Here is a 16509-nt window from a genome sequence, read left to right on the forward strand (position 1 = left end):
TCAGTATAGATAAAGCTATTTGTGTCGATAGTATTTTCTCCTTTTTACGCCTCGTGCAATTCTCCTTTTTACGCCTCGTGCAGTGCTACAGAGTGCACCTTCGTGCGTCATTGCTGGAACATGATGAGTCATTAACTTTGTGAGTGTCACGTGGTATGTATGATTCATGCAGTGACGTAACAGGTCGAAGTTTAAAAGACACCATTTATTTGACAGTACCCCAAATATTCTGTTAGTTTTATTTATTTGTTTTAGATGATGACTAAAAAAAAATTTCAAATATTCAAACGGGTTTTCATGATGTATTTCATTTATTTTTAGATCCGCCTGGGCGCCCACCGCCCAACCATTTTCCACTTCCTGCTGTTCAAATCGAGGTTTGTTCATGGCGGCAGGTTCGTAGGACACATTGTTTACGCAGCTGAACTAATGCGTTTTCCAGTGTAGATAAGTTCTTATAGTTAATGTTAATGGCTGAAGCAAGTCCTCCTCTGGCTGAAAACAGCAATTTGCAAGTTTGTGTATTGTGTGCGTCGGATTTAAAAGACAAGAGTCCGAAATTATTATCATGTTTACATACTTTGTGTGAAAACTGCTTGAATTCTCTATTCCAAGTCCAAATTCAGCAAAAGCGTCCAAACGAAGAAAATGGAGACATAGCGTCAGAAGAGAAAGGAGAAAATTTGGGTATAATTTTTTGTGTTAAATTAATCATTCTGATTCATAATTTATTTAATGTTTTTGAACGTTGTTGAAGTTTACTGTGCGATGTGGTAAGGGAAGCAACTCTTATGTTTCAAATCAACAAAATCAGCGAGTATTTCGTTGATTTACATGGAGATTCAAATGAAAAAGTTGGCAACTTGTACCCTTTTTCGAACTATTACTTGTTTCATGGAGAAAAAGAAAATTCAAGCAAAAGTGTAAAGTTAGATAGGCCTACCCCAAAAATCTGAAATATGAGTTATGACCACTTACAGTTTCAAGAAAGATACTGACTAGCTGATGAATACAGTCATTATAATTTTAAAACCATTTTGCTATAAAATAACATAAATTTGTAAACCTCAAGCTAAAAACTAAACAGGTTGGGAACAATCTCCCAAATGGGATAGAATATTGCAAATGGGTCATTATGACCCAAAAGAGCAAGTAAATATATCCTGTATAGGCTATAACGTTACACCACGATTTTTTATATAAGAACAGAAAATCTTGATTCCATAAGATGCCCATCACAGTGCTGAAGAAAAAACAAACCTAACATGTTGTTTCAATGAAAATTTACATGGTTTCATCCCTAAGGCCAACATTTTTTAATAAAATGATTTATGGGAGCGCCGACTGCAATTTTAGCTAAAACGAAATAAAAATAAAAGTCCCTGTTGTTGATTTTATCAGGGTTCTCCACAAGGGGTTTTACCATGGCGGCCCGCCATGGTTAAATTTATGTGCGCCATGGTTAAAATCAGCAGCCGCCATGGTTAAATTTTTATTGCATTTCAGTATTGACAATTAATTTTTAATGACCTGAGCAGTTAATTTTGTTTATACTACGACTGGCATGCACCTCGAGAGAAAGCGAACTGTGCTATATTAAACAAACAAACGGTCGTTGATCGGCGAATATACATGTACCCAGGGGTCTAGAATTACGCTTTCCCGTTGCCCGGGGCAAGTGAAATTCATCTCGGGAAAGATAGTTTTCATGACAAACTTACCCGAACGGGAAAGTAATAAATTTCAGGCTGAGCCAGCAAAACTTTTCGAGTTTATTAAAAGAAATCAATAACAATAAACATCCAATTACATTGTATTAGAATCTGCACAAGTCTGCTACATTTCGTTTATTTAATCTCCAATACTTATCAAAGGAAGTACAATTACTTGTATAATATCGGAACCAATCCGGAAAGATCTCAAAATTACGGAATGGCTTTTAAAACAGAAATGATGTTTTGAAAACAATGTTTTGTCAAAATGTGATTAAATCAATAGATATTTTAACAAAATAATAAACAAGTACATAATAATTGCTTTTAGATGGTGTATACATTAAAACCACACAGTAAAAAAAATAACAAAATAGAGTTGTTTATATTTTTCTAGATTTTTGTTTTCGAGTTCTGTTTTAGGTTAATTAATGAAATGTTTTCAAATAAATAAACCAGTAAATTAAATGATTTTCTGATATGTTTTCAAAAAAAAAAAATCAGTAAAACTAGATGATTTTTTCCATCTTTTTGGGGGCAAGTGAATTTTGAATCTGGGCAAGTGGATTCCCAGTCAATACTTGCCCGTGGGCAAGTGAATTTTAAAAAAAATTCTAGACCCCTGTGTACCTGTATACCGTGAAGCGAGAGTCAATCAGCTGGTTATCAATATCTTCAGAGTTAATTTTCCTGTACACACGTAATTTCTTATCCCATTGTATGTAATTAATTCCTCTTGCTCCATTTTTGAATATAATAATTTTATTATCTTTCTGACAAAATGGACATGAACACTAATGACTAATCACCAAGTCTAAGTTTTAGAGTTACCTCCCGTTTTTATGAAACGTCGCGTGGCGCTATTTTTAGCACTGGAGCACATAGAGAAGTAAACAATGGAGGAAAATCGGCGAAAAATGCAGTATAGAAAAAAAAAGTTTAAAAAGAACAGAACAGAGAAAGCATTATTACAGTTATGTCAAATTTATGCCCCTGGTTATATTAAGTTTTGATACTTATACCATATAGTAAGTTTTCAAAGACCATGCAGTTAAAAACTCAGGCAATGTTAAGATGTTTGTTCGTGTGTTCGTTTGTGTGTCTGTAAAATTTTTCCACCCAAAATACTAGATCTACTCCTACATCAGTTTTGATTCTATTTAAATAAAACTTTTCATGCAATAGGCAAGATCAATAAGAACTGTAAATTAGTTTTTGAATAAAATTTGACGAACATTGTATGTTGCAATGGTAACTTTATATTAAATTTTTAAAAATATGAAATTCTTTTAAACCATTCCCACAGTTTTGGTCAAATTTTGGTACAATTGGTACTTTTGTAAAGTAAGATACACAATCCTTTTTATTGTTTTATTTTATATTAATCTTTTTTGGGGGGGGGGGGGGTTCAATTTTTTGTTTTGCAATGATTACGTTTTGTGAATTCAATCCTTGATTAATGAAGCTTAGAGAGTCTAACAAGCGTTCATGCTTTCGATCACATTTCGCTTTCGCGCAGCTTCCTCCATGGTTAAATTTTCAAATGTGGAGAACCCTGTTTTATTTTTAAATTTCCCGCCCATCAATGCAAGTGCACTAAGAAAATAAAATAATGTGCAAATAAGTTGGCAATTCTTATTGGCTGCTTTATTGAAAGCCATTATTATCATCCAATGAATTTACGTTTGTTATCAACTGTTTCGGAAGTTTATAAAACGTGCCAACATGGATGCAGAAATGTCAAATTCTACAATAGTTCAGAATACTTTGTCCTTATACACGATAGTTTTTCCAAGTCAACCATAGCTAACAGGAAAATCAATTAGAGTATGTCCGATATATCGAAGTTCAGTTGGAGTTCAAAAGGAATTAAAGAAATGATCAGCATAATTTTACTAGAGGATATGTTGACAGGACTGTCAGTGTTGCTTTGCTGTGGGTACCATATACATTTATTTTACAATTTTGATACCTTTGATGAACCTGATAAAAGAATGGAAATCGAAAACAGACATTTGAATTTTGTTAAGAATAAAATGAGATGTTTCTTACTTGCATGTACATCCAAAAAACATTTCCAAACTTGCAACATTTTAAAAAAGATCATATGCAGCACTGTACAGATTGGAAATTCATAAGTATTTTATTGTGTGTAACCAGGGTTATGTATAATTATTAAAATGTTAAATGCAATTTGCGCTGCTTCCGTATATGTGAGTATGTGGTATGAAAGAATTTGTGTGAATGTGGTATGTTATTTTAAGACACTGGACAGACGGTCACATGACTTTACAATTCTATTCACTAAATTTCCGCTTTTTCTTACGAACGACCCGCACTCCTATCCTAGCCATTGAACTGGTTAGAAGTATCACTCAGTGTAACTTCCATACAGATAGTTTTATTTGTATTCTTTCTTGTGTGTGTCCAGGTAAGAACTAAAGTTATAAAATGTTTTTTTATGTAAAGTCTAATATGTTTCAATTGTCTGTCGAAATGTTTGTAACGTATGTGTTTTGTGTCGTCTATATGTTTTGTGTAATTATAATATTTCAAGTTTTTGTTTACCATCTTTATTAAAAATTTATGAACCTGAATCAGTTTTTATCTGATATTCTACCACAATGAATAGATATAGGCAGACACTGACTGCAAACGAAACAGTATTTAATGTGTTAATACTTTCAAGCTTTCAGAAGTTTGTTACTGTATATACTCGCCTATAAGTCGGTCTGCCTATAAGTTGGTTGTATTTTTTTTAGCTTAAATTAGAGGGATTGACCCACTAAAATACCAGTCTTTTTATAACTCGCGTATAAGTCAGATAATGAGTTTTGGACCAAAGTTTAACTCCCAAAAAACCGACTTATAGGCGAGTATATACGGTAATATTCATTCTGTATTGTAGAATACAGGTTTAAATCATGATTCTGGGTTTTATATTATATTGAGTAATGAGATTCTCTTTGTAACAATATTTTCCATTTTTGATTTGTTGGTTCATGATTTTTTTCAGTACTTTGAGCATAGGAAGTTCTCTTTATGAACTTTTTTTCCTTGGTCATCTTGTTGAGGTCATGATAAATATTTTGATAAGAAATTCCTTAGATTTCCCCCATTTCTCATAAGGGTTTAATAGTCTAATGTCTGTGTTGTGGTTATTATATTTTAAGTTCCACACCATATATATGACAATTATTATCAAATAATTGAAAATCAAAAAATCAGACACTTTTTCCAATTTTATTTTTATTTTTTTAGTTGACTGCGTAAAATATGGAATTTTATTTTTATTTACTTAATAATCTACCTTCAGTGTTTTCCCTTTATCAGAGCTGCCAACCCTTAAGATTTTGCCATAAGGCTTACAATTTGAGCATTGAAAACTTAAAAATTTGTATAATTACAGAGTACTATATTGGTAGAGTTTTTTTTTTATTATTATATTTGGCAGTATATCAAAGAGAAAGAAAAAAATTAAAGAAAGATAACTCTAACTGATGGACACATTTTTTAACAAGCTTAAGATAAACAACATGGTATTCTGGCTTCATTATGTTTTCTGATATGAATTTAATATGTTTGACACTAAATATTATTTTTAAATATACCTAATATTTTTAAATTTTATGTTGTGATAATACTCTTAGTGCCCCTTTATTGACTTTGTCAAATTTTCTTCATAACATGGTTAGACATCAATTTAATTTTGGAAAAAGTAAGCCTCGTTTCATACCTCAAACCTTATTCCAATTGAATCTAATACTTTTGTTGTTGATAAAAATCAGTGTTAGGGATTTTTATTTTTATAATGAAATTTAGAACAGAGAGACATTAAGCCTTAAAACCATACCGAATAATAAGTGGGTCAGTGGCAAATTCCTTGCTTATTTATAATTTGAAACTTCTATTTGTAGTGTCAGAGAACTGTTCCATCTTGTGTCCTGCCTGCAATGCCACTGTTGAGAAGTCGTTAGTTTTAGACAACCTGTTCGTCCAGTCCACACCGATTGTTATTGAGGATGAAGAAGAAAAGGAAGAAGAGAGTCACGTTTGTACAGGGTGTGATGAAAATCAAGATGCTACTTCATTTTGTGCTGAGTGTAAAGAATGGTTGTGTGATCAATGCGTGATTGCGCATAAACGAGTACGCATCACCAAAGACCACACCATTCAGTCTAAAGAAGAAGCAAAGAAGATAGAGGATGATGCTAATTCTACACCTCAAAAAATTATGTTTTGTACTGTACATAAAAATGAGCAACTCAAACTCTTTTGTGAAACATGTGATAGACTGACTTGTAGAGATTGTCAGCTTGAAGAGCACAAAGATCATAAGTATCAGTTTTTGTCTGAGGCTATCAAACATCAGAGAGAGAACTTGCAGAATGCTGTAGTGAAATTGAAGCAAAAACTTGGAAACTATCATCAAGCAGACAAAATTTTGACATCAAAGAATACAGAATTAAAATCCAAACTTAATGACGTTTGTCAAAATATGAGAGATGTGGCAGATAGCATAACAAAAGAAATTACAAAGCATACTGACAATCTTATTCAGTATCTTGAAAAATATGTCAGTTCTAAAACAAGTGTCATATCTGACAAACAGCGCTTGGTGAAAGAAGCATTAGACAAAATGAAACACACAATTGAATTTGTTGAGAATGCTTTGACTGTTGGTGATGATACCTCCATACTTTATGCTAAAGGTGTGATGATGAAAACCTTGCGTGCACTTGCAAATAATGGAATCCCTTTCCATCCAAGTATTCTCAATTATTCCATATCCTATGAACATGAAAAGGATTTTATCTTGAGGAATGTTCACAAAGCAGGTACACTGGTTATAGACAACCAAAAATTTCCTCCAGTTCCTGGGCAAAGACCTGCTCCTAGTTCCCAACAAGTACACACTGCAGCCAGCCAAGCAAATGTCTACCCCCATAGTGTGATGCCTAATCGCACAACAAATGCCAGTGGTTACTACACCAGTAGAAACTCTATACCACCTCGAATCCAACAGACATTTTCCCATCTTTCAACGGATGAGCAAAGAAATTTGACGCAGAAAATTTACAATATGTGGACTCAGCAACAAGGTCCTGAACCAAGTTCTGGGGCGGCAAACTATCAGCACCAGGTTCCTTCAAGCCATGTAACACCTGTTGACCAGTCGGTTAGGAATTTGACAAATCTGGTCAATGGTGTACCCTCTCAAAGGCCTATGCAACCAACATCAAATATTCGCTTCCGACACACAGCAGCTATACTGCAGTCTAAAGTAAACACGCCTAAACCACCTGGACCTGAACGAGTGGGCATGCAGTTGCCTACAAATAGTTTACACAGTACCATGCAGCCCCGCCAAGCAAGCCCAATGGGAGGTATGGCACGACCACATGCATCTGCAGGGGACCCAGTCCGGTCATCAATTAGTCCAAGTTCTGCAGCAGATAGAATAATAGCAGGGAGAACATTTCAAGGCCATCCATCGGGTAAATCTTGGAATTTTGTTGACATGGGTTCCCGTTTTCATCAACCAGCATTCTTATCTCATATTGACCAGGGCTCACCAGGTAATTTGTTGAGTACTGTGTCACTTAAAAAATAGTGTTTTGTGCTTCAATAGTAATGACATAGATGCACATAAAGTTAACCTTACTTAGTAAAGGTAGTGGGAATCGGAGAAAAAAAACTTGATACCGGGTAATCATTATTATACATGCATTGGTTCACTATTATTCTTTATAAATGTATTTAAAATTTGAATTCTCTGTTTGAGTGAGACTACCCAGAAACAAGCATTAACTAATTGTAGAGGCTATGGAAAAAATATACAGGTAATATTAAAATTGCCCCCCCCCCCCCCTCAAACCATGCTTTTCAGTACCATATACCTTTTGGTGTATGTAGGGTGGGGAAGCTCTATTTACCAGGTAATTTTTAAACAGTCAATCTTCAGTAAACTTGGTTGAGTTAGAAAAAAAACCCCTGGTATATAAAAATCTGAGATACTGAGGTTAAAGTGGATGTTTCGAGTCAACTATGGTATTTGAGGTATCAATGTTCAGAATACCGAGGTTCACTATACATGTTCTGTTTTATTTTTTAGGTCCTCAGGCAGCATCTCACCAAAACAAGACACCCAGCCCAGCTGGAGCTGGATTTGATGAGTCCTCAACTGGTCAAGTGCGACTAGATGCACGCTCACCATCTGCAACAGGGTAATGTGTATAATTTGTCAAATAAAAAAAAAAATATGGAGCCTTAGAAATTTTAAAAAATTGAATTAAAAAGCATATGAACTTCATATCTCAATATGGATGCTTGGTATTTACTTATAATATTATCTGGGTTCTTTGATCAATTGTTGAAAATGGATTATTCCAAGCCTTCTGGATTTCATAGTTCTAAATTATTATGGTATGCATAGAATTGATAGAATTAAGTATCATCATTTTATTTAAATATATGCTACCTTTTTGTTCAATTTTTGGATGTCTTAATTATATAGTGATATTTCTATCCAGTTTTGTTAATGTATGTTTTATTCAATTACAGCAACCATGTAAAGGCTGAAAATAAACAGCTGTCTTCCTGCCAGTTTTCCTCAGCTACTAGTGATACTGTAAGAGATTTCACCAACCATTTCTAATGGATTTTTTTTAACTCAAGTGATTTTATATGCAATTGTTGATAATACATGTATAAATAATTTGTATGAATAAGTGAGGGAACATCAGGTTAACACTTCTGGTTTTTCTTTTTCTTTCTTTTTTTTTTTTTTTGGAAGTATATACTTTGGATTTTAAGTAACTTACCATATTTTCCCTATTAAGTGTCCTGGGAGCTAAGAAAATTGCAAAAAGGGAGCAGTTATTTGGTAATCATGGTAAAATCTTTTCTGTGAGATTTTGACTTCGAGAAATGTCTAATTTAAAATTGATATTAAATTTAAATTAAATGATGTCTATATTTTCTGTTATGATAAGATTGTCCACTCGGATCATATTCAATGATTTATTATTTCTTTGGAAAGAATGAGGGCTGATACTGTGACAATCAAAAATACCCTAGGGGATGATTGATAAGGGAATACATTACATGTATCAGTATCTGTTAGTTGGTTATCATTTTGTTCAGTTTTAACAAAAAATTGCAATACATGTATTTATAATATTATATATTTTAAAATATATGAATATACAGTCAAACCTCATTATCTCGAACTTCACGGGACCAAGAAAATACTTAAAGATACATGTATCTGAGGATTCGAGATATCCAAGAAAAATACTTAAGAAATAAGCGCTTGGTACTTCAAAATCACTTCGACATATCCTTGGTATTGGAGATATCCGTGTTCAACTGTGTATAGAAATTAATGTTAGCTTTTATGGTTTTATTTAGTCTCCCTTGCAAGAGAGGCACATGACCACACCCCCTCCACGAGCTTCCCCACTTCCTCCACCTCCCTTGATCCACACCAGTAATTTACAAAGTAATAACACTCCAAGTCCATCCCAAGGGAAACAAATGCCTGAGAGTAAAGAGGATGACCCTAATGAGGATTACTGTGCTGTGTGTCAGAATGGAGGAGACCTTCTGTGCTGTGACAAGTGCCCCAAAGTTTATCATCTCAAGTGTCACATCCCTGAACTTAAAGAATTTCCAAGGTAATAGAAGGTATTGTGTGTGGTTAGATTGAAAAAGGTGCTACTGTTCTAATAAGTGTCTTAAAACATGTCCCACTTTGTAAATTAATGGTGATAACCAATATTTTCATTTATTTTCTTATCCTGGTTTATTGACATTAACCAGTTTGAATTGTCCATTTTTATGTGTGTGTATATATTTAAGCATTGAATTTTTATTTTTGGATGTCGTCGGTCCTATAACAGCACCTGGCCGTGCCGACAAATTGTATTCCATATGTTAGTGCAGTATGATAATTCGTCGGCACGGACAAGTGCTGTTATAGGACCTACGACATCACAAAATAAGAATTCAATGCTTATATTTACATTCTCTTATTTTCCTTCTTCATAATTGTTAATTTAATTAATCTTTGTAATGAAATTAGCGCCTTTCAGAACTGGTGTGCTTAATAAACGTAAAAGCCATTGTGACGTAGAAAGTTAAATAATGCAAATGAATGTTGCTAGGAGAAAAAATAACAAATGAATTTTAAACATACAATTATTATATTTTTAAAAATAATTTAGTAGGGTATATTTTTAAAATTAAATTAAGCCAAAACAATATACATTTTGGTGTTCCTGAAGTATTGAAAATTCATATATAGTTTCTACTGTGTATTCTACCACCCAGTAACAAGATATATAGAGAGAGAGAGAGAGAGAAGGGGGGGGGGTGAATGTGATAACATGGATTTTTTAAAATGTTGGTAAATTGATATATTGGTGTAGTAGTGTTTTCTTATTTGCAAATTTTATTCTTTGTGTGAAAAAGGAGCGCTTTCAATTACATATTTTATGTGCTTGTAGTGATGAGTGGCAGTGTACTTTATGTACAAAAGCTGATGACATGGTGTTGACTGAGATTGAAAAGAAAGACTTTACAATGGGTCCAGGAAAACGAAAGGCACCATCAGGACTCACAGAGAAAGAACTCAGGGTAAGGAAGATTATACACACACAAGGTAGCCAGAGAAAAAGATCAGGGTAGGCTAGATTATACACACCCAGGTTAAAAAGAGAAAAGGCAAAGGGTATACAAGATTTTACACACCTAGGATACTCAGAAAAAAAGACTCAGGGTATACAAAATTATTCACAACCAGATTAAACAGAGAGAAGGCTCAGAGTAAGCAAGATTATAAACACCCAGGTTTAACAGAGAAAAAAACTCAAGGTGGGTAAGATTATACTGTGATTAAACAGAAAAGGGGTGCTGAATAGGCAAGATTATACTGTGATTTAACAGAAAAGGAGTGCTGAGTAGGCAAGATTATACTGTGATTTAACAGAAAAGGAGTGCTGAATAGGCAAGATTATACTGTGATTTAACAGAAAAGGAGTGCTGAATAGGCAATATTATACTCTGATTTAACAGAAAAGGAGTGCTGAGTAGGCAAGATTATACTGTGATTTAACAGAAAAGGAGTGCTGAATAGGCAAGATTATACTGTGATTTAACAGAAAAGGGGTGCTGAGTAGGCAAGATTATAATGTGATTTAACAGAAAAGGAGTGCTGAATAGGCAAGATTATACTGTGATTTAACAGAAAAGGAGTGCTGAATAGGCAAGATTATACTGTGATTTAACAGAAAAGGAGTGCTGAATAGGCAAGATTATACTGTGATTTAATAGAAAAGGAGTGCTGAATAGGCAAGATTATACTGTGATTTAACAGAAAAGGAGTGCTGAATAGGCAAGATTATGCAAACCAATGGTTAAACAGATAAGGAGCTCAGGGTAGGCAGGATTATACATAACCATGGTAACAGAAAAAAGAGCTCGGTATGCAAGTTTATAATAGACCATGTTTAAAAATTAAAAGAAAATTAAAATTCAGTATACTCTATTGCATTCCATGATATTTGGTGGTTTTTTTTCCTTTGTTGCAAAACATGACATGGTTTTTATGTCAGCATCATTTCTTGAAAAGAGAGAATAATTATTTTATGGATTGCATTTTTTCTCAAATCTACCATGAAATATAGCCAATTTGAACTTGAGTTCTACTACTGCTACTACTGAGTTTATAAACTGAGGATGAAATTGATTGTTATGCTTGTAAAGATATCATTTATTCTAGATATAGACAATTAACTATACACATTATGTTTGTTTTACAGGCTTGTGAGAGAATTTTGTTAGAGCTGTATACCAACAAAGACAGTGCTGTGTTTCATGAACCTGTTAGTAAATTGGTATGTATGACAGATTCTCATGGTTTCGATGTATTCCTCAATTTTGATAAAAAAATTAATTTTCACAATTTTCTAGTCATCAGTATCTCCTTGGTTTGGACTTTGATTAAATTTTCCAATGCAGTACAGATTCAGATTTGTTCAAGCCATGGCCCCATGTTTTTAGGGTGGAGCTAAAATAGGGAGATGTTTAGAAAAGAAAAGTTTTCAAAAAAAGCAGGTCCAAATTTAATCATTTATATTCAAACATTCTCAAATTGTGTGAATTGAAGTTTTCTCAAATAATGGACTTGAGGGTTAGGGTGATGCTAAAATCATGAATCAGATTGTTCATAATTATACCCCTACCTCCCAAACAAAGTTTAGGGGGTATTTAGGAATCACTTTGTCTGTTCATCTGTTTGATTAAGGAATCGCCTTGTCTGTCCATCTGTCTGTCCATGCAATCTTGTCTAGGCCTTAAATTTGCTATAGAGATTCACTGGAAGTTCATACTTAGCACAAAATTGTTTGTGATCTGAAGGTACAGTACCAACCAGACCCAACTTGACACCTAAGCAGTCCCAGAAAGCAGTCCCCGGGACTGCTCTGGGACCGCTGTGGGACTGCTCTGGGACTGCTCTAGAAAGCAGACCCAGCAGTCCCTGGGACTGCTTTCTGGGACTGCTTTGTTCACTCATGCATGAAAAAGGTTCTGAGTGACATGATAGCTCCGCCCCTTGTGTATTCTGAATTTGCAGGCTCCCTGTTGTTGTTTTGTTTACTTTCAGCAGAGAGGTGTTTAAGATCAAGAATAAAAAAAAAACAAGGATTTTTTAATAAGTAGAGATAGATATACATGTAATTACTAAATGTCTTCAGGGGGTGTAAATTTACACAATTGTAGTCTAGAATTAAATCTAAAAAATGAAAGTAGTTAAAAGGGAAGTCAGGAGATGACTTTTATCCTTTGAATTAAACTTTAATACAGGTATTTGAAAAAAAATATATCTAGGCCTATTTAATTAATTAATGCTAATTAAAACTTTAATACAGGTGTTTGAAAAAAAAATATCGAGGCCTATTTAATTAATTAATGCTGTCAAGTTACGGAATGTACTCAAAGTTTGCATTAGCACTATTTAAAAACAAACAAAAAAAAAACAAACAAACTTGTCATTAAAATAAGACATTCAGAGGGACGTACCGCACTGGATTTTTTTTTAAATTTAAAAAGCTAAAACCATATGCATGCTAAAAAAGAGCATTCTTTGCTATTTTTTTTCGCCCTCAAATAAAACCTAATAATTTATTAAATGACCATGAAATAAAATTATTCTACCATTCTTCAGTCATTTTACAAATTATATTTGTGAACAATTATTGGGGGATTTATTTATGAATTTGTTTTTGATTTATAAACAAGTAATTAAAAGAGTAAATTTATAAACATTTTAAAATATTGGGAATTGTGACTTATTTCTTATTTGTTTTGTTTGTGTTTTCCTGGCCGATTAATAAAAAGCAATACAAATGTATAAAATGGTGTCAACACCTGAAGTTTCAATCACCTTCGGGCATGAATGCATGTTATTTGGGTATCAGTGTTACACATCACTGAACATGCTGGTCAACAATGACAATAATTTCAATCTATGTACTGCAAAAAATCTTCGTTTCAATAGATGTGTATAAAATTATTTATTTCGGGATTAATTAATTTTGAACATAAGGGTTCCATTCGCGTGATTTACAGATGTACACTCAAACGTTTATATAATAAAAGTATTATTGTTTTCTGTTACATAGATAATTTAACGATAATTAAATTGGCAAGTCAGTGAAAATAATCATGACTGAAATATAATACACAAAGAATTTTTCAAAAGCTCCAGTACTTAAGAAAACTGCATTCAGAGTATAGTATGGAAATCGGCCTTGCTATATAATTATAAGGCCTATTTAAAGCTAGTTTTGATAGAAAATAAATAACTCAAGCTTAATTATCTATAAAAAAAAAATAAAAAAAAACAAATAAACATGGAAACCAATATCAATCACAGTAATTTAGAAATTGATTTATTTTGGTGAAAAATTAATATACCACAAAACTGTGTTTAAATATTCATGTTATTTATAGGTGTGAACGTCTTCTTTGTTCAATATTTATTATTTGTTTCTATATACATGTACGTGTAGTGTGATTTTCTTAACAGTTAAAAAATGACTGTCGCATGAGAATTGATACTGCTCAGAAAGAAATGGATCATCAATTTCAACTGCCTTTTATAGTTACATTGTTTATTGGTAATCTCATTTCTGAGTAAGCTCCGCCCTTTAAATTAATTAACCCCGCCCACTGGGACTGCTGGGACTGCTTTCTGGGACCGCTGGGACTGCTCTGGGACCGCTGTGGGACTGCTCTGGGACTGCTTTAGCAGTCCCAGAGCAGTCCCAGAAAGCAGTCCCCGGGACTGCTCTGGGACTGCTTTGTGTCAGGTTGGGTCTGGTTGGTACTGTATGTCATGACCCGTTGGAGTTGATGTGAGGTCAGAATTTTTTGTAAAAACAAAAAAGAATAAAAAAAAAATCTTTTAAAAAACATCAGTGCCAAAGTTCCTTGGGTGAGCACAATGTATCCAATTGGCCTTCTTGTTTTAAAATTGTTTGGGAGAGCAGAGTAAATAAATTTGAGATATTTAAAAGAGTTGAAAAATATTGTTTGGTATTGCTAGTTTTCAGTAACTTTGCACATAACCAGGTCATATGCAATTTTCTTAAAATAATTTTTTACTCCAGAAAGAAAAGATCCAAAGTTTGTGAATGTATCAACAAAATTCTGCTGCACTGTAAATGAATGTTTCTCTTTGAAGGTGCCAAACTATTACAAAATCATAACCAGACCAATAGATTTTTCAAAGATAAGATCTAAGCTACAAAGACAGAATTTCAACCACTATAATACAGTAGAGGAATTCCTAAGTGATTGTAAACTGGTCTTCAAGAACTGTGTTACTTACAATTCTGTATGTATACATTATATTTATATGTGTGTATATGCTAAAAAAAAAAGGATGTCATTTTTAAATGGTTTATAATATATTTTAGCTTTAAAATAATTTATTTTGGATTTTTAGTGCCTTTTTGAATTCCATTTTAAAACTAAACAATAATGAGTTGTAATTTAATATCCTTAAGGTTGGAACTCCAATATATGACCAAGGCAAAATGCTAGATGAAGAGTTTGAACGTCTTGTACAGAAGTTTTTGCCCTGTTATTTTGATATTCTGGATGACCTTGACACCAGGACAGACACACCTGTGAGTGATGCATCAGATGGGGGACCAGGAGAGAAGAAGAAGAAAAAGCGATACGAAGACGATCCTGATGCCTCTCCCGTTCATATTCACTGATACTGTGGCACATAGTTTTTTTTTTACCATTGTTTTTAATTATGATAACATTTTGTTCTTTTGATGCCACTCTTTTAATATGGTCATTGAATTTTTTATGTTTCTGAGAAAATTGTTATGATTTCCTTTATATGTGAACAGTAATGGACTTTGTCCCGTTGATAATATAAAAAAAATTGCAGATTTAAAAACTCAATGAAAAAAACGGTATTTTCCAATCAACATAATGTTCACCGCAGGGAAAGTATTATATGAAGACAACTATTTTTCTACTTTACTGATTTGTAGATAGATAATCATATTAATTTATGAGTGTCATTTTACTTTTCAATTGTTTGAAAAACCATAGACTCATTAAGTGATTGTAAATTTTGTCTATTATTAGGAATGATGTTAGTGTGTCAATGCTAAACAGGTAACAAAGTTTGCATTTCAAGTGCGTTGCCTTGATATTTCAACAGAGTTACTGATCTTGAAAAGAGTTGTACATCATGTAATATCTCATATTACCACTTACTGATTTTGGACACATTATTACGTGTACAGTCATATGATAAATTGTATAGTGATGGGTTCACCGTCTTTTCCTGTGTATGTTTTGTGTTGAGTTACCATACATAATTCTGGTCCCATGATGATGATAAATAAAGCATTTTAAAAAGTCATTTGAGTGTTCATTTTGCTGTGCTGTTAGTATTAAAGTTAATATATGTCTCCCATCATGCTATATTTCCTCTGTGGTGTTAAAAGAAATGGTTCCATTGTGCAAATCCCCAGATACTTGTGAGTGAATCTAGTTTTTATGTCCCCAAAACTGAAACTGGGAGCATTATTGCTGTCCTGTCTGTTCTGCTTGAAAAAATTTTAATAATTTGCTCGAACTTTCGAACTGTTGTAGGTAAAATTTGGAGTTGGCAAGTATGCATATCAAACTATAATTCAATTTTACTTACTTTCATCACTTTGAAATAATGAATTCCTACGGAGAGATTGTTCTTTTCATTTTCCAATTAATTTAATGTGAACTTCAGTGGCTGAACTACTTTTTATGCCCCCTATGAAGATTGCTTTGCTGCTGTCTGTCTGTCCACCAACAGTTTCTGTTCATTGTTTTCTTCGCAGAGGTTGCACTTACTGAAATGAAATTTGATGTACAGATTTATCATAAAAATATCTAGGTCAAGTTTTGTTTTGGGTACGATGGAGCAACTTTTGTTGTACCCCATGGACTTTGAAAAATTCCATTTTTCTGCAGTTTCCGTTCATTTTCTTCACAGGTTGCACATGCTGAAATTAAATTCGGTATACAGATTTATCATGAGAATATCTATGTCAAGTTCTGTTTTGGGTACGATCGAGCAATTTTTGACAGAGTTATGCCCCTTGGACTAGATCAAGTTCTGTTTTGGGTACGATCGAGCAATTTTTGACAGAGTTATGCCCCTTGGACTTACAAAAATTCCAATTATTTGCAGTTTCCGTTCATTTCCTTTGCAGAGGTTGCA

The 16509-nt window shown here is 33.4% G+C and overlaps 1 protein-coding gene across 2 annotated transcripts; it reads left to right on the top strand.

Moving 5' to 3' along the window:
- Positions 1-330: 330 nt before the first annotated feature.
- LOC133189959 (E3 ubiquitin-protein ligase TRIM33-like) lies at positions 331-15669 on the top strand. Of its 2 annotated transcripts, none has more exons than XM_061325406.1 (9): positions 331-687; positions 5630-7291; positions 7828-7939; positions 8277-8343; positions 9126-9391; positions 10223-10352; positions 11537-11611; positions 14464-14616; positions 14789-15669. In XM_061325406.1, the coding sequence occupies exons 1-9, from the start codon at positions 465-467 to the stop codon at positions 15002-15004; spliced, it is 2904 nt and encodes a 967-aa protein (XP_061181390.1). In that variant the 5' UTR covers positions 331-464; the 3' UTR covers positions 15005-15669. The 2 variants fall into 2 exon arrangements, with proteins under 2 accessions (XP_061181390.1, XP_061181391.1); XM_061325407.1 differs by having other exon boundaries at positions 5630-7210.
- The last annotated feature ends 840 nt before the right edge of the window (positions 15670-16509 follow it).

This window comes from Saccostrea echinata, unplaced genomic scaffold, assembly GCF_033153115.1.
Source record: "Saccostrea echinata isolate AGI-Se365-2 ecotype Australia unplaced genomic scaffold, CSIRO_AGI_Sech_v1 ptg000020l, whole genome shotgun sequence".
Lineage (NCBI taxonomy): Eukaryota > Metazoa > Mollusca > Bivalvia > Ostreida > Ostreidae > Saccostrea > Saccostrea echinata.